General features: G+C 43.9%; 1 protein-coding gene across 8 annotated transcripts in view; it reads right to left on the bottom strand.

Annotated features, from left to right (window-relative positions):
* The window catches only part of TNIK (TRAF2 and NCK interacting kinase), a 355,853-nt gene that overhangs the window by 57,012 nt on the left and 274,449 nt on the right, over window positions 1-24,392 (bottom strand). For 2 of the 8 annotated variants that reach the window (XM_081829570.1, XM_081829562.1), the window contains exons 13-18: window positions 17,286-17,396; window positions 16,344-16,430; window positions 15,150-15,338; window positions 5,943-6,107; window positions 3,546-3,785; window positions 488-594 (exon numbers count right to left, since the gene is read on the bottom strand). In XM_081829570.1, coding sequence (XP_081685696.1) covers window positions 488-594; window positions 3,546-3,785; window positions 5,943-6,107; window positions 15,150-15,338; window positions 16,344-16,430; window positions 17,286-17,396 — 899 coding nt within the window. The remainder of the gene's footprint in view (window positions 1-487; window positions 595-3,545; window positions 3,786-5,942; window positions 6,108-15,149; window positions 15,339-16,343; window positions 16,431-17,285; window positions 17,397-24,392) is intronic. The other 6 variants (XM_081829593.1, XM_081829600.1, XM_081829588.1 and 3 more) reach the window with 3 other exon arrangements.

The following is a 24,392-nucleotide window of genomic DNA, read 5'->3' on the forward strand; positions in this document are numbered from 1 at the left end:
TCAGACGCCCAACCCACTGAACCCACCCAGGCGCCTCTGACTCTGTAATGTCTTATTGGCTCCCAGGGCACCTTTCTTGACTTGAGGCTGAAAATCACCTCAAACCAGGCCATCTTGTTGTGTTAGCTTCACAAAATGATCTCCAAAATAAAGGCTTGGGGCATTCCAATCAGACTTCTATTTGCAATTTTACCCCCCAATTTTAAAAACTGTCAAGTGAGGTTTACCTGCTTGGCTTCTGGGCTGTCTCATTTCTTCAACCCCCCTCACTCATTCATTCATGAGTTGCCACTGTACCCTGACCTCTTGAAAGGCTACTGAAGAAATAAAAGGCATATGTTCTGGCCCCCCAAAGCTTACAGCCCAAGTGGCCAGTCAACATGCCTCTGAAGTGAAAAAAAAGGACAAATACATTTTTTAGGAAAGCAATAATGACAATGACAGGTGGGGGCTTCTTCCTTCACCTTGACGGTCTTCCTCGCCTTACCTTGCTCTGATGGGTTGAGATCCTAGTCTGGGTCCCAGAGCACTACCATTTCCAGGAGAATTCTTTCTGGCTAATGCTGGGGATATAGAAGTTGTTCTTTGAGGCACCTGAAAGAAAAACCAGAAATCAGAAATATTTTCCATAAAATAGCTCCCCTAGGCTCCTTCCTGAAAAGAGGCTATTCTTTTCCTAAAATTTATTAGGAGTCACAGAAACTATCAGAAACAGGAAAGATATGGTGTTCATTTTTCAAAGAAATCTTTAACTCCCGAAACAAAATCACACAAAAAACACTGAGGCACATTCAGCGATCATGAAGGAGAATGGTCTTCAATTTAAAAACAAATTAAAAAGCAGACCAAGCTAATTATTTGGATTCACCAGACTAAAATAGTTGCCCTCCTTTGCTTGTGTAAGAGTGGTGGATACCAGAAATTTCTTTGGGATACCATTAACTTAGTTGATCATTAGAAATTGCATCAGATGAGAGTCATCCAGATAAGCTGAGCTCCACCCCAGCTGATAAACAGATAAGGAAATGATGAAATCTGGTGAGAAATGAGGGTATCAGGCTAGAACTTGGGACATAAGCCACATGCCTGGGAGCTCAGAGAAACTACTTCAATGGACCCTAAGTGTTCCCACTTCCTAATCAACTTGTAGTCATTAATTAGAAACAACCCTCCCAAAGACTGTGCTTTGGAAGGTCAATTTGCAAATGTAACACAAAACAATATTAATATTGAAGATACCGGCAGGGTCTTCAAAAAGGCTATGTGCACACCATCAGGCACACAGTAGGAAAATATATCATTATTAGCTTATCTGACAAGAGCCTAAGGTGGAACTCAAGTATGCCTCACTTTTTTTTTTTTTAAGATATAATTTATTTATTTATTTTTAAATATTTTATTTATTTATTTGACAGAGAGAGACATAGCGAGAGAGGGAACACAAGCAGGGGGAGTGGGAGAGGGAGAAGCAGGCTCCCCGCAGAGCAGGGAGCCCGATGCGGGACTCGATCCCAGGACCCTGGGATCATGACCTGAGCTGAAGGCAGTCGCTTAACCAACTGAGCCACCCAGGCGCCCTGCCTCACTTTTAATTATTAAACATTTTTAGTGAAATTTAATAATGAAAGTGTACTAAAGGGGTCCAACATGAGGGAAGAGAATGATATTTACTTTATAAAAGTGACCAGGAAATGGAAATGTGGATATCTCGTGAAAACTGGTTGGGTTAAACATTTGTCAGGTGTTTCAATTTTCATTCATTTCTTGGGGCTCTTTTAAAGTGGGCTTGTATTTTGTACTAGATATTTAAAAAATGTGCTTTGCTGTAATATTATTGTTTAATATGTTACATGATATTTAACATTCATATAAGTTTTACTGGTTATTATAATACATTTTAAGATAAAGACCTAGAAAGATGAGTCCAGTGAAGAGAAGCAGAATGGCCCAATCAGGGTTCCCACCTGCTCAAATTAAATATTCCTTTTCTCCTTTTTCATTTTGTAAACTTAAATAGTTGTAGAGAAGAGTTTAACAAATTATTAAAACCTAAAATCTTTGCACGGATGTCAAATTTTCTCCTGGAGTTAGAAATGTATGCCTGCATGTTTTCAGAGAGTGGACCAATACTGTCCATTTTCAGTTTTCCCAGCTCTCATGCTGTTCCCCTGCCTGTCCTGTCTTCGACATTGAACTTTGCTCCCTAACAAACCTTTTCTGATGGCATCCTTGCTTCCACAAAAGGAGAGCACCAACAAAAAAAGTCGTAATCAGCTATATTCATTTCCAAAGTCATGGAAATCCTGCTATAATATCCTTTTGAGTGGAAAAGGAGGAAAAATATTTGAAAATCACTGGGTAAAAAGTATTCTTTTTTCCCTGGAGTCAACAATGGCACTGATCTCTGGAAATTGTGGGAGATTCCATTTGTCAAACCTCCTATGCTAAGTTCAAGAGAAAGGGGAATCTCGAGCCAGGAAGAATCTAATGCAAAAATTTCTCCAGTATTTTGAAATACTTCCAGGATGTCTGTAGTAAGATGCATGGCCACATTTCACGACAACTTTTGGAATGAGTAAAAATGGGTATAGGTAAAAAGCAAACAAATAAAAACAAACAAAAACCCAAAAGAAACCAACTCCAGGATTACTCTGTCCAGTGGATGGCTAGTCATTTCACCCTACAGTTTTATGCCCAGGAGTTAAATTATGACCTGGGCTAGAAGGAGCTTTCCTTAAACAGAGCCAATTTTAAGAGCAGTACTATCTTCTGAACACCTGCAATCCAGTCTCACTTTGTGTTATTAAAAGTAGGAATAAATCAATTTTCTATTTTTTATCTGCAAGTTTTCAATTTGTCTAGATGTAGTTTCAGTTGGTGATGAAAATATCCATTATTCCATTTCTCTCTCTCTTTTTTTAAAAGATTTTATTTATTCATTTGAGAGACAGAGACACAGAGAGAGCACAAGCAGGGGAGAAGCAGAGTGAGAGGGAGAAGCAGACTCCCTACTGAGCTGGGAGCCCAACATGGGGCTCCATCCCAGGACCTGGAGATTGAGACCTGAACCAAAGGCAGACTCTTAAACATCTGAGCCACCCAGGTGCCCCCCTCTTTTTTTTTTTGTTTTTTTTGTTTGTTTGTTTAAGCAACCTATATGCCCAATGTGGGGCTTGAACTCATGACCCTGAGATAAAGAGTCACATGCTCTATCAAGTGAACCAGCCAGGCACCCCCATTATTCTGTTTCTTAAAAGGTTTGGAATGCTTGAGGTTAAGAGTTCTAATTCTGGATACAGGATAAATGTTTCCAAGTCATTCAATCTACCTGAGCCTCCATTTGTTGGGAAAATGAAGGTCAGAAGTGATCGATGACAATCCAAGTCTTAGCTTGGGAATGAGGAGGAAAACAAACATGAGAAGGGGTGGTGCTTTGGCATTCTCATGTTCCTCATTACCATAAAGGGTCTGGAATAGAGATAATAATAATAATAAACAATGATGATGATGAGAGCGATGATGATAAAAGCATGCCAGCCTATTACCTTTGGTGGAATGTCTTCTTCTTGTCGTAACCAAGAGCTTCGGTCAAACTTCTCGATGCGAGTGGGGAGAGGAGGGTTTTCAGAGGTGGGATCCGAGTTCTGGCGCGGCATCTCAACGCGGTGAGAGGTCACGTTCAGAGCCTCCTGGAACCCAGAGAGGCCCTTGGTGGGCTGCTCGTGCACTGACTGGGAGGCGGTCAAGGCAGGTCCCTGGGATTTTACAGCTACCAGATGTGGAATCTAAACAGCAAACCAACATTAGAGCAACATTATTAGAAGAAAAAACAGATCAGCCAGTACCTCATTCAGTGGGAGGGAAAATACCATTTTAGAGCAGAAGATAAGAACTAGAGGACACGGAGCCCATCATAGCTGTCTCCAACATGCCCTCAGAAGCTCTTCCAAATTTCCCATTTACAGCCATGTGTAGGGCTGACCCAGGGCGCCTGGCCAAAATTAACTGATTCACTCTGGACTGCTAAGAAGTCAGTGAAATAGGTGTGATGATAATAATAGCAATTTGCAGGGGACATTTACTGGTCAGCAGTATAATATATCTACAAGCACTCTTCTTCTAATATTATCAGCTTCCTCCTTCAAATCCCTTAACTTTGACTTTAGAGAGTGCCATTGCTCGTAAAACAAGAATTGCTCTGGCTATCTTACTTCTTATGAACTCACTACATCCACCATGAGGGGGATACAATCATTTTCACCCTTTTTCACGTGAAACTGGAAGGTCTAGAGAGGGTAACAACCTGGATCGCAGGGCTAATGCGTGCGGGAGCCCGGATTGGAACCATCACTCACCTCCTGGTCCATACACCTAACTCTACGCTCTTCTGTTTTCTGGTGAGCTGGCTCTTACCACCCATGATCTTACCTATCTCTCCACACCAGGATGGTTCTTTTAGAGGTGTAAGCCCCATAATTTGGCATGTGTTGATATTGTTCATGCAGGGAAGACATGCTGTCTTTGGGTAGAAATGTGGCTCTTTAAGACAGATCACCAAATCAAGAGTTCAGAGCGCTCTTGACCATTAACACTGCTCACACTTTATTGTTACCGTCTCCTCCTCCATCACGAAGGTAAACTCCCTGAAGATGGAAGCCATGTCTGGCATGGGATCTCCCAGTCTACACTGTGCCTGGCCTGTGGAATGTGGTCAATAAATCTCGGCTGGGGAAACATCTAGAGTACTTTCTAAATTAAACTGTTAAGTCAATAAATGCTAATCTAATATCTGCTTTGTGCAAGGGACCTATCACACCCTCTTTGGTCTGAAATCTCAATGCCAGACCACTGGGGAGCATTTCTACGGCCCTCTTCCGCCAGCCTGGCCCTGTTCCTTTTGCCCTTGAGGTCTTATCCCTGGAGCAGCCCTGCCTTCACTTCTTCAGACCCTCTTTGGTCTGAAATCTGAAATGTTATTAATTAGAGTTCAGAGAAAATCCTCAAGGTCTAGTTCAGGTGAATGTTATGCTTCAACCAGGAAAGAACTGTAACCAATCACATTTTTATTAATGTTAATTACCATGAATATAATAATAATATTAAAATAAAGCATATTTTAAAAATATAGCACAACACACAAACCTATTTTAAAAGAGTTTTCAAAGACATTTGGGTGAAACCAGTTGTACCATTACCTTTACTTTTCATAAAATTCCATACTTTCTTTCACATTCAGTGTTTACAATTTCAGAAGTCCTCTAAAACCTCCAGAAACTTGTCCTGGAGTGGAGTAACATTTTTCTTTTCTAAATAGCTTACAGCAGTGGCTCTCAAGTCCTAGAGTGCATCAGTGGTACCTGGAGGCCTTGCTAAACCGCAGACTGCCAGACACCCCCAGAGGTGCTGATCAGAGGTCTGAGGTGGACCAGAGAAACTGCATTTCTACCAACTTCCCGGGTGACTCTGATGCTAATGATCCAGTGACCACCCTCTGGAAACCACTGGCTTAGGAGACACAATTTTATCCAAGGTCATTTTATTTTTCTTGTTAAAGATCATGCCCAAATCCCAATGAACAAAAGATAATATAATAGTTTACATATGATAGATATCTATCTATATGAATATTAGCTTGACAATTATAACTAAAAGGATGCTTGTTGCTATTTTGCAGACACTCCCATGGGTCTCCGGAGAGGCCAGTTTATCGAGAAGTGAGCTTGCAGCTGGCTCAAAGTTAAGGAGAGTGCTTTTTTTCTTTCTCACCCCTTCCCCTCACTCTTCAGATCCAGTGGGCTCTCCTCCATGACTACAGATTCTGTATTAAGGGTCATTGTTGGATCGGCCCTACGTATGAATCCAAGTTACAATCCCCTATTCTTTTAGTGAGCTTAACTGTACAGCCTGTTGAAACGGCCGATGGAACAAAGGGGAGAATGTACCTGGGGATCAACTGGTCTGAGCATGGGGGGTGTCCGAGCAGGCTGAACTCCACTGATACTGAAGGACTCCGACCTCGGGGGCAGGTTGGGGTCAGATATTCTGTTGGCAACCTTGTGAGGCATGGCCGGCGAACTCTGCCGGTTGAGCCTTGACCGCTCTTCTACCTACAAGCCAAAAAAAGAAAGAAAGGTGCTTCAGTGGCTAGATGGATAGAAGCCGATTTACTGCCTCCTAAGGATTATCTGTAGTCACCTGCACAGCCATTTTTGTGTCCCTCTGATCAATTCAGTTTAAGGGGCCCAGACTCTCCATACCTGCTGTGCATCGAGAACTCTTGAAAAAGCTCTTTTCTGTCGGAGTAAACACTAGCTCAAAAAACGCAGAACGCATTTTTCCCATCACCCTTCTGATCCCCAGATTCTTGTGCTATTTCAGTTAGCTGGGAATTTGGGACCTGCTTAAGAGTTTACCTTGCACTGATTGGATATCATCTTGCCGATCGGTCACAAAGCCATTGAGTCAGTGAGGGAGACGAGGGAATGGGGTGGGCATCGAGACCCCTCGGGAGGAAAGCAGAAAACTGCTCGGAGCTGACTCAGGGGCCAGGGGAAGGAAGACCACTCACCCTGAGTTTCCTCCCTACTGATAGGCAAGCGGCTGTTTCAGGCGCTTCCTTAATGAGCTGGCCTGTCTTCAGACATCCTATACTGTTTCTTTTCCCTTCTTTGGGACCCTTTCTTTTCACTTGTCTCCCTGCTCCCTAAAATACATCTTTCCATTTCCAGCCTGGACTCCACTGCCTCGCTCTCCCCACCTTCTCCCTCTTTGTCCCTGCGTGGCATTTCTTCTTGCTCCTTCCCCTCTTCTCTCCCCACCTCCAACCCTCTCTCTTCTGGGGCCACTTCATTGCCCTTGTCATCCCCTTTCTTGCTGAGTCTCTCTCAGCCCAAAGCAGGTAACTGATCAGAAGGGTTCCACAGGAAAGGCTCACGGTCCCAGGGAATGCCCTTTTTATGGGGAAGATTCCCCTCAGTTCATGCCTGCAGCAGACAGACGGTCACAGAAGCTATTTCCAAATGGAAATTTCAGTGAACAAGATGTACACTGCAAGGCATGATTTAAGATCTTTGACAACTTCAAGAGGTCTAGGACTTTTCTTTCAGATCCATCCCATCCTGTCCTTTATTTCTTTTGGGTCAATTTGGCAGCTGTATTTTCCAAACCTGCCAGGCAGCCCACCCACCCTGATGACTTTTCAGTGTGAGCCTGAACTCCCTTTGCTGATTCACTGATGAGGGTTCCAAGTGCCTGTCCCGGAAGCCACATGCAACTCAAGACATATCTGTATGGAACTCTTTATTCATTTCACTGCCTGATTTGAAATAAAAATTCAAAAGAGCTATTCTTTCCCATCCTTCCTATTTCATTTTGAGTCTTTCTAGAGGCAGACTCAGGGGTGCCTGGGTGGCTCAGTTGGTTAAGCGTCTGCCTTCGGCTCAGGTCATGATCCCAGGGTCCTGGGATCGAACCCCACATCAGGCTCCCTGCTTGGCAGGGAGTCTGCTTCTCCCTCTGCCTCTCCCCTTGGCTTGTGCTCTCTCTCTTTCAAATAAATAAAATCCTTTTTTTAAAACAAGAAAGATTAGAGGCAGACTCAGTCTCATATACAGAGTAAGTCTGTTTTTAAGCCCTCATACTAACTACAAACATTCTAACATAATAAGGTATGCTGCAGAATAGAAGACCGTCCCCCCACTTCTACTCAGGGGTAACTCAACATTTCCTCTCCCACCATGGCTGTGCAGGATACATACAATTGGCATCCCAGTTGACTTTGCTTTTGAGACTTCAGGTCCCAGAAGCTTAACACACACCAAACAAGGTTAGCTACCAAAAGCCAGATCTATAAACCAAAACATGTATACTTTGTGAATGCGTGTGGGCAAAGTATTACATCAGCAGGCATTATTTGGCTGTTGCACTGAGCAAAAGAAAAGAATAAAGCCAGTTTTGAGCTGAGACCAGAAAGAAGAGAAAGTCCCACCAAGACAGTGGCAGATCAACTGAGAGCAAGCCATGCAATGTATTGCTTTTCTAAATACTTTACTCCTTGAAAAGAAAGTGACTATTTCCAGACCACTGGAATTGGTCAAATATTAGCCATTTTCTTATTTCCACTGAAGATCATTAATAGCAAGATCACATGTACGAGCACCTCCGTCACCATCCAAACTCCCACAGTCTAAGCCCCTTGCTGTCTGAGCTAAGGAACCCAAGAGATTCAGGCACATTTTCAGATAAATTTTCAGATAAATTATTCATATAAATACCTGGCTATCCAAACCGTAGCCACCTGTTACCCAACAGTCAGGAGCCAAAGATATTCAGAGTGGAGACTACTTGCCATTATTATTTTTTAAAGCTATAAAATACACTCAGTTTTAAACACACACTTAGAGGCAGCACATTAAGGACAGCACTAGAAAAAGTCTGCCTTGAGGGGTGGAGTCAAAAACGACTCCATCTTGAGCAAAGAAACCATCTTTGAGATAAAGAATTCTTTTGGTAAGAGCCAGCAGCAAGCTTCCAATGAAGGAGGTATTCTTGCCACAGGCCGCACAGGCTCAAGAGCTGTCATGGGAAATGAACAGGGCAGAAAACTGAAGGGCTGACTTTCATAGGCAGTTAATGAGTTCAGTTAGTTGTGAATAACTATTACTAATGTACCTCTAGTATAAAGTTTCCTTTGCCTTCTATCAGCTGGTTTACATACTAAATCCTACCACTCGTATGTGTCCGGCTGTACCATTCTAAAATATGTGGTATAAATAATCTATTGTTATGCTTTGCAAATTATTTCAGGATGATTCAATTTGGTGAGATTTCCTGGGTTGGAGCTTGTCCAAAGTAGTCTGAAAATCTATGAGAAAGGTGTAATAATGAGCCATCTGGCTACATACTTTGTCTCAAGAGAAGCTTGTCCTAAAGTTTTTGGGAAGAGAATGCTGCCCACTGCTTTTGCACCAAAGGAACAGCATGAGGACTGCAGCAAAGATAGCAAATCAAACATCCTACTATAGACAGACAAAGGAGAAGCTGGGTGGTGTATCTAGCTCAGGCCCCTTCTGATTATTTTGATACTGGGTAAAGGCCTGTCTTCTGATTCACCTACATCTTATTCCTACTAACTGAAAAGGAGATGGATAAGTGAGTGAGACAAAAAAAAAAGAAAGTGGTTTTTTTTTTTCACCCAGAATAAGGATATATGTGATTAAACACTGGGGTACAATGACGATATGTGTCCATCTGTCTTGTGTGATACTAAAAATAAATCTATAAGCTGAGTCTCTGCTCCAACCCCCTGTTCCAAAGAGATGTCAAATGTCAGAAGTACCACCAAAAAAGAATGTTCTAGTAGCAACAAACACAGAGTGTCAAGGTGCCGGACCATGACAACAAAAGATATCTGTTATGAAGGATTTTATACTTGAAGGGATTATCAGTGAATATAGAGAATAAGATTAGGACAGACTGATCAATTTTAGTACAAAAGTAATTTTTTTTTCCTTATTAAAAGGATCATTTAACATCAAAACTAAAATTTGGAGAGGTTTAGATCACCTCTGCAGAAATGCTTTCCTATGTGTTGCCGCATTATAGGGAGAAAAAAGAAACATAATTGTGGTCTCAGAAATAAAATTCTGCTCCAGGCCTGGCTGTGTTGTCCATGGGGTTCTATAGAAGTGATGTCTAAGGCCTCTGAGACGCATAAAGGCTATATAAACACAGAAGACCTGAAAATAAATTTGTTGATTACAGGATTTCAAAAAATTTCTCAAAATAAATAAAAATGTGTTTAAACATGTATAAAAGGAAACATACCAATGTCAATTGTTAAATTACTTTGTACATTGACAGCAATTCATAGTGTACAATGTCTCACTTAGCAATAATGAATGATAGCTGCTGAGAGAAAAATTTCAAAACAAAATTATAGCAGTAATTTTTTAGATGTCGACAGCAAGAATGTATTTATGATGTCATATGGGTGCATTTTTATATTTTATATGATGCAGCATCCATGGGGTCTATGAAGGCCTAGAAGGCCTTACTTAAAAGCTTATTTATATATGGTGAATTAAACACAATCATATGGGAATTCCTTTTTTTTCCAGCCGAACAACTGATGCTTTTGTTTTTACTGGCAATACTGAAGAAAGAGAAAGAACTCAACCAATAACCTTTAAGTGCTCATTAGACACTTTAGGACCCTGCATCCACTGGTGACATAAAGAGTTGAGTCATATTGTTCTTTGGCAAGGCCACAGGAGCAGATGGTGACCGAGCAAGATTGAGGATATCCCCTCTCCTGAGGCACCTCTGAGAGCAGGGGACACTCTCATTCATGTGAAATGCTTAAAATGGAGCCTCATCTGAAGACAAGAGCCTGGACTACTTGTCCAATATCCACTCTTAACCAATGACTCCAGAGAATAGTATAGGTCTTCATGGGGATGGAGCATGTAACTTAAAAATAATAAGGCAAACCTTTCACAAGCTGAGATGGGACATGAAGAAGGGTGCGTGTATCAAGGGGAGACATGGGTCGGGGAGATGGGGCTGCATGTGGACTGCCCTTGTGAAATCTAAACCAGAAACAACAGAGGCAAAACACTTATTCCCTGTAGGTGACAGTAGCCTTGGAAACAAAATATTTGACTGTGTTGAAGACTAGATTTCATGTGTATCTGCACAGAGCCTCTTGTTTCAAAGGTATATTCACAGACACGATGGCCCAGGGGCATTCCCGAAAGGCAGGGAGTGCAGGTGGGGAAGCTGAGCCTCAGGAAGGCTCCGAGACTCGTCCCAGGTCACCCAGCCAGGAGGCGGAAGAACTTGAACTCAAACTCCTTACTACTTTCCAGGACTCTCTTATGCCAGATTGTAAGAGAGTGAAGCAGAAACTGAGGAAAGAAGGGGGCAGAGCTGTACACTAAGTGGTAATCTGGGACCTCATATATAAAATGACTCATATAAAAAGGGGAAAAAAACACACATCAGTGTAGAGTAGGGGAAACCAATTGGAGGAGTTCTTACATACAGGGATTTCAGAGTCCAGTGGGCTGATGAGATATAAAGAGACATCTTGGCCCATTGTTTGCCAAATAAAACCATGACCAGATGACTGGAATTCATCACAGAGTAATAACATGATGGAGTGTTAAAAAAATTAAAATACAATCTCATACAGTATTCATGTAGAGAGAGCATTCTGTCACTGCTATGTGTTGATGAAAATTAAAAAAAATATGGGGGGGGGCCACACGCAATTACTACCAGACCCAATCACATGCCATTTAAAGGAAAAGGAATCTGCCCCATTAGAAGCAAAAGGTAGTATAAGAAAAGGAATCTCCATCTTGCAAAAAGTGGTAATGAGAAAAATAAGATCTTCAAATTTTGCTCATGTTTAACAGAATATCATACTTACGTTTTTACAGAAACAAATCTGACTTCCATCCTAATCCAGAAATGGCTGAGAATTTGCAAGGGGTGAAAATGCCCCCACCCCTCCTTTTAATAGAGACATGAATGCTTCTCTCTGACTGAAATCTGAAAATCCCAGTCAATGTGACAATCAGGACAGATAGAATACTCTGTCTACAAAGAGAGGGAAGAGCTCGACAAGATTTGCAAATGACAGAGTATTTTCATTCCTTCTTATTACATCCAACAAATTAATGAGAAAGCTAACGTGAAATGCGATGATGACTATGTTTTACGAAATGAAGCAACAAAATCACCGAGGGTGAGGCACTGTAACCTTACACCAGCTAATGAAAAACTGTGGATTTGAAAAAACGAAGAGAAATAAGGGGATGAAAAAGTAACCAAAGAGGGACAAACCATCCTGGGGAGGAGGTAGAGAGCTGAGTTAGAAGACAAATATGGCACAAGTCACAGAGGCTGCTGGGGGAGGAGACGGCTGGGGGGTGTCTCAAGGGCATAGGGGGCAAAAAAGGTTTGGACCCTGCATCACAGAAGCCCGTGGTATGGGCACAGCTGCCCAATCCTCCCTGGCAAGGATAATTTCCATTTCATAGCCTGGTAGAGGAAGCATTTGAAAAAGAAAGGATACCTTTTATCTAATTCCTAAAGAGAGTTTGACTCAGGTTCTTTTTCTTGGCTGATAATTAAGATATGGCTGGGCTCAAAATTCTGTCTGTATCTAAAGTTTTGAAATGTATTTTGCCGTCTAGCTACTTTCAGCTCCATCTACCTCACTGCTATAGGGAAAGAAACCTTTAAATTGTGCTCGAGAAGTACATACATTGCTACGAGAAGCATTAAAAGGTCAAGAAGAGAAGGACCCTCACACCCGGTTTTGTTCCCATTTTAAGAAGTGGGTGTTAAGAAAATGATGAATCAAACCAAAGCAGACAATTATTTGTTCTTATTTGTACACGAGTCACTCCGATCCCAAATTTAGCACCGTCACTCATTCTGTGATCTAAATGTTTCATCTCTCTTCTAAAATATGAACACCCACTCTAAGACTGGGCAACTGCTTCATGAATAGATTGGTTAGTTGGAAGCCGGATTACGTTAACCACGCCCAGGAGGATAGGACTGAATATGAATCCCAAAAGAATGTTCCCACATATGTCTAGAATTGCATGAAGCCCAGAGAAGAGCACCAGCTGCTAGGAAGCCAGGGACCGTGGAAGATGTCACCCACCGGAGGTGGCCCAGCTGTATGATGGTCAGGGAACCTCACATCGGGAGTGCTTGCTGACTCAGCTGGGTTGTTTGCACGCCCAGCTGCTGTGTTTCTTTCACTGCTAGGAGCTTGGCCAGGAAGCACAGGGGAATTAGAAGGTCTAGGAAACCACCTCGCTGACATCTGCAAAGACTGGCCCCCAGGAATGCCATGGCTTCTGAGAGCTCGGGAACCGTGAACTAGTTCTGAACAGAGAGGATAGGCCAGGAAACTCAATGAGGAGGACAAAGAGTAATTAGGTAACAGTGGAGTCAAAGTGATTAAGTTCACATCAGAATGTGCTGGGTAGAGGTGGAAGGAAGGACGTGGGGACTGCTCCAGGCTTTGCCCCCTTTTCTGGTACATTTGTGCATGAGGGAGCTGCACAGGGGAAAGAAGGAATTCTGGGATGCTCTGCAAAGAATCACGGTCTTCTCCAATGAGTTCTGTAGGTGTCCCTCTCCTAAACTCATGCTTGGGGCTGGGAACACGGAGGGCCATGTGGTCATGCATCAAGAAGAGGTCATTTAGCGATGCAGCACTTCTTAGAGGCATTGAGGTACTTGGAGGGATGCATGCATTCATGCCCCTCCTGCCCCGAGGTCCACAGGAGTCTCTAAGGCCCTCCTTACTTGCAGTGATGGACAACTTGGGGCTTGTCACTTTGAAGATGTTGGGAGAGGACACACAAATGACCTTAGATCCTAACTCTTGAGTTGGACTACATCCTTGGGAGCGAGATCGCCTTGGGGATCTCACTGTGGTCCTTGAGGCTTCCTGAGCCTTCAGTTGTTCTTCAAGACCAACTCTAATAGGACAAGCGGGTCCACCTTTCTTCCGTGAGTGATGCTCCAGCAGGAGTCTTGATCTGGAATCATTAATTTCTGCAGGTGCTCCTGGCATTAGCTTAGCGGACCCTAGTTTTTCAGCCTTCTGAACACCTGCCATGATCAGGAGCTGTGAGTGTGGCTTAGCTGAGGGTTTCAACTTGGCAGGGCTAGAAAATGGGTTAGCAGTGGAGGAAGGTGGCACGTCTCTGCCAGCCAGGACGCATGTCAGCTGCTGTCTAACAGCAGAGTGATTCTGCTTAGTTGGAAGAACAGGTGGGTTATTAAAAGGTCGGTGTTGTACCTGGGAGTAGGACCACAAAACTGAGTTATTGATCTAAGAGAAAGAGGCAGCTGTTACAGACATAGGTAAATACAAGTCATCTTTATAGACTCTAAAGGAAAGTGATCAAAAACATTCTTTATGTGAAATCAAACAATTTTATCTACAGATTCAGTTTTTTAAGTTTTAAGAGAAAAAAGTTTGATTTTTGTAAAAATAGCACATGATCATTAGAAAAGATTTAAACAATATATAAGAATACAAAAAAGTTTAAAGAAAATACCCCGCAGTTTCTACTGCCCTTAAGCAATCATCGTTAACATTAGGGCAACATCATTTCAAGCATTTTCTATACGTACATAAAAGAGAATAAAAAAATATAAAAAGACAAAAACATTTTTGTAAAAATAGGACCTTATGTAAGAAATCTAGTTCTGGTAAGACTGTAGTCTAGATACTTGAAATGAGCTCTAGCTATAAATACCTGAAGATACAAGAACAAAATACAAAATAACACCAACATCCTCTTAAATGAGTAGCTCTGCTCACAAGAAAATAAAGGAAATCACTGGGTGCCACAAACAATGACAGAACAGAAAACCAGGCTGTTACGCACATGAGCTGACACAGTGACTCTTGGGAGGATGGTTAATCTTGGCTGATCTTATTTCCTTGCTTTGCCCATTTGCTTATCACCTTTTTTTCCTACCATCCAAATAGTTTTTAATTAGACTTTTAAAACAGCTCACCACAAAGCCAAGTTCTTGAAAACCCGTCCTCACTCTAGTAATTGAATTGCAAAAGAAACACAAATGACCTCTGATCCCGGAAGTGGTCACCACAACCACAGGTCTGGGACCAACCGGGCGTCCATTCGTACCATGACAACGGGGTGTCAGTGACAGTGCTAATGATCACTTTCAGGGTCCAGGTACAGACAGGAAAGGATTCAACTTAAAATTCCCTGAGTCTTTATTAAATCACATTCTTTCAGGGGAAAGTCACTAAAAATCCTCATGCCACAAACCCACTTGGACACCTATGGGAAAAATGATTTTCCTACTTCCTGCTATTGCTTACAAAAATCCCCTATATCCATGAAGCTTAAAAAAAAAAAAATCCCTGAAAAACAAAAACCACTAATGGATTAAGGTGCCTTGTCAATTCTCTAGGCAAATAACAATTATGGCTCTTCCAAAAGCAAAGCATGCACTTCTTACGATGAATTGTTTTCCAATTGTGTAGCACTAGTTTAATTCTCGGCTTCTCTTGGGTGAACTCACTAGAGCCACCAGCCTGGCCAACAGGACATGGCTACACTCGTTAGCGCACTTACCTCCTTGGCCCATGCTGGTTTCTCGCTAGGACTCATCCCTTCTTTGTAATGGTACAGTGGCTTCTTCTCCACAGGCCTCTGCTCCTGCCGCTGATGCTGGAGAGACACCAAGTAGTCTCTCTCTTGCTTTAGCTGTCTCTGTAGTCTTTCTGCTTGTCTCTGTTCTTCCAGTTGTTTGCGCTTATATTCCTACCCGGACCAGAAAAGAGAAGCAAAGAAAAGACCAAATCACCATATGGAAACCACTGGCCATCATCGGAGAAGCATGCAATGGAGCCGAAAGAGATGATAACAAGAAAAGCCAATAGAACCACAGAAGGATGTCAGGGCGTGCCACGGGGCCGGGGCTTAGCGTTTCCCAAAAACACTACTGCTTTAATGGCAATCCCTATAGAACACCACCCCTTGCAAGGTGACTTGTCCCTGACTGGGGACCAAGAAAGTAGCAATAATGAGGACATCTGGATGGTCAGCGCACAACCCCTGCAAGGAGCCATCCACTTCCTGGTTTAGTAATTCAACCACTCAGACATATCCAATTAAGTACAAAACTAAATAAGTAGCTACAGATATTGCTCAAATCATCTTTTGTTTCACAAAACTTGGACCAACAAAGACCATTAGCAAGCGTATGCACAGGCTAAAAAATATCATAGAAGTTCAGTTAAAAAAAATGTATCAAGCAGCTCATTTGGAGAGCAGGGCGATAATAATAAAAAAGTACTTCAAGAAGAAGCCACGTGAGCAAGCAGGGAACAGAAAATGTTCCCATCGTAAGGGTAAAGCTAATAGTCTACAAATGAAATATGACTGCAGAGCTGAGTGGGTTTTTACAGAAGAGGTGCATTTTGCTGTGATTGTATTCCAGCATGTTGCAAATGACCTTAAAAATTACTCTGCAGTAAACACAGTGGGTCTCGAAAACAGCCTGAACTTGTAATAAGCCTGGATTCAGGCTAAAGTTTCACAAAGAGACGGAGTTACTAAAGAATGCAAGACAAGGGTCTCCAACGTATTAAGATGGCCAACTAGGTCAGGAAATGTATTGGGTTTCCACGAGACTTTTGAGGTCCACGAGGCTTGGAGGGTCCCCCCCCGCCCCCCCCCCCCCGTGGACTGGCACGTTAGGCGCACACACACCGGGACACCGCGATGAACACAGAGCAGGTGGCTGGCCCTCGGCTTTCCCATTACCAGAAGTAGAGCTTGTTCATGCAGTAGCTGCTGCTGCAAGATCTCTAACTGTCTCTGCTCCTCCTCTAACTGTCGCCTGATGTACTCCTGGAGAGGTAAGCAGCAGAGCATTCAGAGGAACACAAAGAGAGAAAGAAAGAGAAAAAGAACCGGTAATTTCTTTTAGGTGACAAGAGCTGCCAAGTAAAGTGTGGAAGGAAGGAGGGAAAAAAAAAAAAACCCAGACACCTCCTCACCAAACAGGAAAAGAACCGAAGCAAAAGCACTTCAATGCAGTCAAAAGCACAAGTCCTGAACCTGCAACAGCCGATTGAGGGGGCTCAGTGCTTTGCTGTGACCGTTCGGTTTTAATAAACCCAGCTACATTTTCAAGCTTTTCACTGCAGTTTCCCTCTTTATGGGCGCCACCCCCTCCCCCCGGAATTAACAATGCTATCAAGTTCCGAGGCTCCTGTGCAAGCGCAGGAATAAAATAATTGTGGAACGCCCGCAGGCGCGGTCTTGGTAAGGGACCCGCCCTGCCACCACTGTGCTGTCAGATCGTGGTTCTAACAAAGACAGAGGGCCCTCCATCTCAGGCATGGAGACCAGAGACGGCATGAGCAGAAAAGCCTTCTGAGGCGATGAAAGAGGACCATGTGGCTCATTTATCATGCTTCGGCGCTACCTTCAAAGTAGGTCCCAGGGTTGGGAGAACCCAAGATCAAGGTTATGTCGGGGGACTTGGCCTGGGCAGGAAGCGAGGCTCAATGTAACAAGGGGGCATTGCCAAGGCTGTGTGTTTGACTTCTTGAATAGGTGAGAATAGCAGCTTGAGAAAGAGTAAAAACCTGCTTAAACTGAGCAGTCCTAAGAGAAGGTGACCCACACCCCAGGGACGGATGGACGGCTGGCGCTGGAGCTCCCGCTGGGGCCATCTGTGGGCTCTGGGCCCTGCTGTACCTGCTCGTGCTCTGCGCGCCGCCTCTCCTCCTCCCGGCGCATCTGCTCTTCGTAGTGCCGGCGCTGCTCTCTCTCCTGCTGCTTCCGCAGCTCCTTCTCTCGCCTTTGTTGCTGTGGGGCCACAAGCAGACAACCATGAGGGACACGGGCCTGGGGCGGAGCTGTGGGGAAAGCAGCAGCGAGGGCTGCAGATTCGCAGACATGCGCCCTTCTCCATAGCTGCCTCCGTGCCCAAAGGCTCTTTCTGTCCTGTGCTCTTGGGGACACTTGCTGGAGAGGATGGGGGGACAGAGAGCAATTCAGTGTCACGCAAATACCCTGTCATTTCCCATGCAAGTAGACTCCCCAGGTTTACTCCTCCTGGTTGCTGTTAAGTGCATTCTCCCTATTGGCTGATGGTGGTACTAATGACGTATCATCAAACTGTTTATATGAGAGTCTATGGATTTTAAAACATTTCCAATGCTCATGTCATTCAGTCTTTTCGACACCACCTAAGGCAAACATTTCATAGAGAAGAGAAAGCAAAATCCATTGAAACTAAGTGACATATTTAAGGCCATACGGTAATTAACAGCCGAGAGTACAACAGAATTCATTGACTCCGACGCTGTCCATTACCCTACCTGATACATCACGCCGCCTTTCTTTGTTTTCTGGAGTAGTCACTCGTGAGTGTCAATTTCAACTTCTCATTCAAGTAAGACCCTTCAACTCATCATCATTAGCTCATACAATCACCATGCCCCCAACAGTGGAGAGTGTGGTCAGCACCTTTCATACTTTATCTTATTTAATCTTCACAAAAATCTGTTGATGCAGTTATTCTTATTATCCCCATTTTATATGAGAAAACTGAAGCACAGGGAGATTAAGCAATTGTTGAAGGTCATCTTCATGTTCAAGGTCATGCCCCAGTAAGTGGTGGAGCTCGATTTCAAAGCTAGGCAATGTAACTCCACAGTCTGAATTCAGTCATTACAGAAGATGAAGAAGCACCAGGAGTGATAGGAAGATCACAAATTAACCCAGCTCTTTATTATGCTCTCAGTAAAGGAGATCATCTTAGGAATAATGACAGGAGCCAATGTTTCTCAATGGGACAGTATTGTTCCCCAATCCCTGGAGCATTTGGAATGTGCAGGGGCATGGGGGAGTTTTTCTGGTGGTCTCTGGGACTAGAGGCCATGACTGGCACTTAGTATGAGGGGCCAGGGATGCTGAACATCGCATAATGCTCAGGACCGTCCCACATCACAAAGCGTTTTCCTATACCACAGGCCGTTAGCGCTCCTTTTGAGAAGCACCGCAGCCCTTGGTTTCGGCGCCCTGTGCTGGCATTAGGATTTCTTCTTCCTCAAATATGAGGTTTGGGGGAACCCATCAGGGGGGTCTATTCCCCTTTAACATTCTCAACAGCACTTCACTGCCTGGCTGAGAACCTATGAATTATCCAAAACAGCATGGATTGTGACCAGATCACACTGACAAGCTAGCTTTACGCAACCAGGGAAAGAGATTTCTAGGATAAAAGCTCTCTGTCACAGCCCCAGCTAAACCAAGCAGACATTCAAAACTCCAAAGAACCCACAAACAAGGAGGCCTTCCTAATGTGGCTCCCGCTTGCAATCCGCTGGTCCTGCTGTCTTCCAATGACCGCTGAGGCTTGGAGATAAGCTACAGTTTTTTGAGTCTCAACATCTATCCCTTCCAGATCAACAATTATTTGTCCTCCTTAGATTGTAGGCAACAGGAAGCCACTGGAGGACTTTCTGCAGTCAAGTGCCATGACCAGACTTGCATTTTCAAGGGGCCTCCTGACAACCACGGGAGGGGGCAAGACTGGAAGCCGAAGTGCAGGGCTAGGCCATTCTCGGGGTGCAGGCAGAAAATGACAGGGCACCGATGAGTGAAACAAAGGCAGTGGGAGAGTCCATGTTCATCATCGCTGCTGAAAATGGAGGCACAGCCAAAAGGAAGACAGACTAAAAGCTATCCAGATTTCCAGCTCTTCTAATGGGACTGGAGTGGACGCCAACTTAGAAGTAGAAATTAGAATTAGGCCAAAATCAAATAGGCAGGATTTGGGTACTATGGGTCTTGTGAGGGTGAGTGAAGTTCCTGGCCGAGGGGCAGAGCAGATGGTTTGAAACAGAGGAGGAAAAGCAGGTTTAGGGAAAGGAATGGGGGGTATAGTCAAGCTCCAGACGTGTAATTATTTATTTTACAGAAAAATAATACAGGAAGATATGGGTAGAAAACATCTTCAGAGGAACTGACTGAATAATTTGGATTACAGACCCAAAACAGAGATCTTTCCAACACTCAACCCAAGTGAATCAATGCTAGCACAGAGGATAAAATAATTATGTGTACAGATCTGGCTCCTGGCAGGAACTAGCCCTACTTTAATTAACATTTCAAGTTTTTTTACTCTCACCATCGGTCTCTTTCTTGACCGAAAAAAAAAAAAAATAAAAATAATAATCAAGGCTTTTGAAGTTTTAGCTGATTTTTATGTGAAGGATTTGTACATTTTCAACCCCTTTGCCGGGAATCAATACTGTTTTCTAATTACATGCCACTCAGGTCCTTGGGCAAGGTGTACACAGTATTGATTGCAACTCAGGAGGGTCTGTAGTTTCTGAGAAAGACACTCAGAAGTGACTAATAATTAATAATGATCTCACTCAGATCAGCTGCTGCTAACGCATGGCGGCATCTGCCAGGGCTTTGGCTCCTGTGGTGAGGTTGGAAAAATAAATCACTTCCCCAACATTCTGAGGGCACCTTGCCAATTTCCAGCTGCTGGGTTTCAATGTCAATGTCTTTCCTGGAAAAATCTTTGCTCTCTTTCCTCCTGGCCGTGGAGCTGTTTGAGGGGACATACCAAAACATGTCCAAGAAAGACCAAGCCCCCAACCTCAAGCAGACACCTCTACAAAGCTCTGATGATTCTTGCTAGAAGCAGCTCATTGAGGTAAAGCCTGTGCTTGATTCCCACTGAACCTGCAGCCCCCCATGTGGGGCTGGGAACCTGGCAGGGACATAGAAGATTTTTTTGAACTGAACCAAGTAAGAAACTTGGGGCAAAAGAAGACAACACAATATCTTACATTTTTTTGGAAGCATTTTCTGTCTTCTCAATCCTTAGAGTTTATATTACAGTGTGCCTTACATTATGGTTATCTGAGTATGTCTTCCCTACTCTACAATCTAGGTTGAAAGCTATTTGTGGGCAGGGTCTCTGTTCCACTCTACTTTTTCTCTCCCACTCAATCCCAGTAAATCCCTGATACCATTGATATTTGTTGTACTCAATACAGTCAACTGGGCAGCAAGAGAAGAGGAGAAAGGTTGGCAGGGCCTCAGACCACCCCTCCACCCTTCTATGCCTTTTTCAAATAACCCTTCTGGGCCTGAATGGTCTTTTATGCTGAACACAGACAAGGTTTGATAGTATTTTTCTAACCAGAGAGCCACCAATGACTGGCATTGGCATGGCACCTATTTGCCATCTTAAAGAAAGGGGGGGAAATAAAATAAGGGAATAAGAATCTAAGCATTTCTAGATTTCATTTAAATTATGCATGCAGATGACAGTGGTCCTGTTGTCAAAAAGGAATGGCTTAAACCAACTATCCTAAAACTTTTGGCCGATGCCCCACCTTTACCGAACTGCCTAGAAGTATGTTTTCATCTACATCTTCTTCACAAGTTGTATCACTTAGAATTAGATATTCAATGGGTTCTTATAAGTTTCTTATATTTTTTTCCTGGTTGGGGGATGATAGATAATGCCCACTCTCAGAATTTTCCAGGCCTTGCTCTATTGAAACAGGTCACTGGGATCTTCTCCCCCTCTGTCTTCCGTGGATGTCCCCAAAGAATAATTTTGTTTAGGGCAGTTTTGGTTCTCCCCTTGGGTGTTCCCCTCAGGCTACCTCTAAGTGGAGACCATGTGGCTGTACTTCAAGTATGTGAACCGGTTAGTTTACCCAAATGAAATAATCCCGTTCCCTTGCTCAGGGGACCCTCAAAGGTTATACGTTTATCCCAAATGGATGATGCAGAATTTTGGCTCTTCAAATTCTCGCAGAATATCACCTTAACTCTTAAGTATTCAATTCTTCTTAAAGTTGTAACAAATAATCCTCATGGCTGATTGTCACAAAAGCCGTGGTGTTGCTCTTTCTTTCCTTTGGTTTCTCTCAACGTTCCTTTTAGATGAAGTCTAACCGGCAGAAAAGTCTTAGCTCCACTAGGGTGCTCTGGCTCTTGCAGAAGTGACTGACGAACTGTCAGGCCATGCGTTGCCCTTCACCACGTTATCGGGACAGTTGAATAGAGCCAAGCACTGTGTTTGTGGGAGGAACATCACCGCACACATTATTCACCTCATTACTCAACCACTACTAGGCCAGGGCACGGGCTCCCAGTTATCTCAGAATGTCTGCCTGAGTAACAAAGTTACTCGTATCCAGTGGACAACATGAATCTCAAGCCATTCGAGTTCGCCTCTTTTCTAAGTTGCTGGGGCCCTGAGAGTCAGACTGGTGGCCCCGTTCAGGCACCCGCCCTGGGCACCGTGTTGTGCAGGCGTTCTGTGAACTGACCCTGCCCTGGCTTTGTCTTGTTTTCCTCTTCTGCTTTAGAGTCCCTTCTCCTTAATTTTCCCTCTTTTTCAATTTTTAGTTGCTATGTTAATCTTTGTAAGCTACCTTATGTCCTCTTTTTGGAGTAAGGCAAAGTCACAAAGAAGTGTATACGCAAACAAATGAACAAACAAATCTTGGCTCTCCACAGATCTTGAAACCCTCCCTTGGAAAGATCAAAATGAGATAATCAAGAAATTGTTGGCTTGTAATTCGGTTCTTTGTTTAAGAAGGTGGCCCCTCTGTTGGTGTCACGAGCAAGTGGTTCAAGTTGTTTTTACGGCTGTGGGGGTCCATTTGCTCTGACCCCGCCACGCCCTCTCACTGAAGGGCTGTCTAGGTGAGCAACGATGACCCATGTAGAGCTGGCTGGGACCGAAAGGGAAAAAACACAGTCTCCTTTCTAACCTAAAAGATCATACCATGCACCCGAGCCAATGTGGCCAAATGCAGCTTACCCATCATTCAAGGATATGGAATCTCTGGGGGGAAAAAAGTACAGGAATATAATCTGTATGTACGGCAATTATTTTTACCTAAAAAAGTACTGCATCATAGATTATTCTAATTAGAGCCTCACATTAGCTCTGTCAGGTAAGTGAGGCAAATGTCATTTTCTTTATTTTCCTTTCCAGACTCTCGAGAAGGTTCATTGCCTTGTCAATGGCCGCATGCTAGGTTAAGGGAAAATCATGAAATGAATACAAATCATCATATCGGGCACTGCCTATGGGGGCCAGGTGTTTGCTTGGCTATTTACATGCTTCAACTCATTTAATCTCACAATATGACTACATACTTTATTATCATTATTCCCATTTTACAGATAAGCAAATTGCAGCTTGAGAAGTAAACTGTTCCATGTCACTCAGCTGGAAAACGGTGGAGCTTGGAATCAAGCCCAGGTCGGTGTGACTCCATGCTCTTTCTACTCCATGTCCTACCACTTCCCAGCTCCTGGAAACTGCAAGAGTATTCCAGCAATTGGAGATGTAAGAGTTCAGAGTGTGCAGGGAGTAAGAGACGAGCAACAGATACCTCGTCTATCCTACCACCATCTGGGTCTATCTGTTATATACATTACATTTCCCAACATACAGACTCAGAGATAACACCTACGTTTGAGAATTAATATCCTGTAGCTGCAGTGACATGTCACTGGCAGAGGAGGGGGAAGATAAGAGAGGCTCCAGGGCTTGGGGAAAGAACACTGGACTGGAAATCGTAAGACCAGGTGCTGGTCCTGCTCTGCCACCAAACCAACATTTAGACCCCAGTCTCAATAACTATTTGTTTAACAAATGAGTGAATGTTACATGACCTCGAATAAGTCACCTTAACCCAACCTTCAGCCCGGGAGCAGATTAGGTGATCTCACAAGCCTGTTCATCTGAGTCTAAGCAAGGGTGTGCTGGCAAAAACCTAACCAACAATTCAGAACGAGAAGTGAAACAGAGCAGAAATCTGCTTTGCTCTTGGACAGCTCCACTTGATTTTCAATCTGGGTGACCTCCCGGAAGTGGTGAGAGGGGAGCGCAATGACTGCGGAAGACCGGAGTCGGCCTCCAGAAAACAGGCCAGCAGCTGCACGGGATCCAGTTGGGCTCCTTGGCAAGTACCTCAAACCATCCCCTCCACAAAGAAGCTCTCTGTTCAAAGACACTTGGAATGAAAGGACCCAGTGTGGTCTTTTGAATCGACCGCACAGCACACATGCCCCTCACTTAAATAGGACTGTTCTGTACAAGGTTTACAGCAGCCGTGAGGAGAGACGTGCAAGCCTTCGGGCCTTCCGTTCGCCCATTTTAACGTTTGCTCACGTTTCAGTTTTGGAAAGACCGTGGCAAACCAACCACCTGCAGGGCAAGGGCGCGATTCCCTGCAACTCACACCAGGATTCCAAACAAACACTAGGGGGTCCCACCTCTGACGCCAGGCACAGCCCCGAGCCCCTCCCTCCTATTAGCTCGCGAATTCTCCCCACAACCCTATGGGGCATGCACGGCTGTCACCACCCCCATTTGACAGATGAGGAAACCGTGGCACACACATCGGTATCTTGCCCAAGTTCACCCGCTAAGTGCAAAGCCGGGACGATACTCTGTGTTTGGCTCTCGAAAGCCGCCTCTATGGATTCGAAAGCAGCTGGTTGAGACGTCTACATTTACAAAGTGAAAGATGTTGTCTTAGGCTTTTTCAAGTGGCCATTTCCCCTTCTTTTCATCTCACTTTTCAGAGAACTAGTGAGAAAGCTCAACAGACCAGACAGGCCTCATTCTTCACACTTACTTTATACTACTAAAGTTTAACCATCCAGCCTACCCATTCAGAGATTTCCTGGAAAATTAACTGCCTAAGTGAAGCTCTTCCCTGGGGCTCCCAGGTCCAACTGTTGATCAGTAGGCAGCCCTATGGCTAAGCATTCCCTGAGTACCGTGTGTGAAGCCGCTTT

This window comes from Leptonychotes weddellii, chromosome 1, assembly GCF_054177405.1.
Source record: "Leptonychotes weddellii isolate Sample4059 chromosome 1, ASM5417740v2, whole genome shotgun sequence".
NCBI classification, from domain to species: domain Eukaryota; kingdom Metazoa; phylum Chordata; class Mammalia; order Carnivora; family Phocidae; genus Leptonychotes; species Leptonychotes weddellii.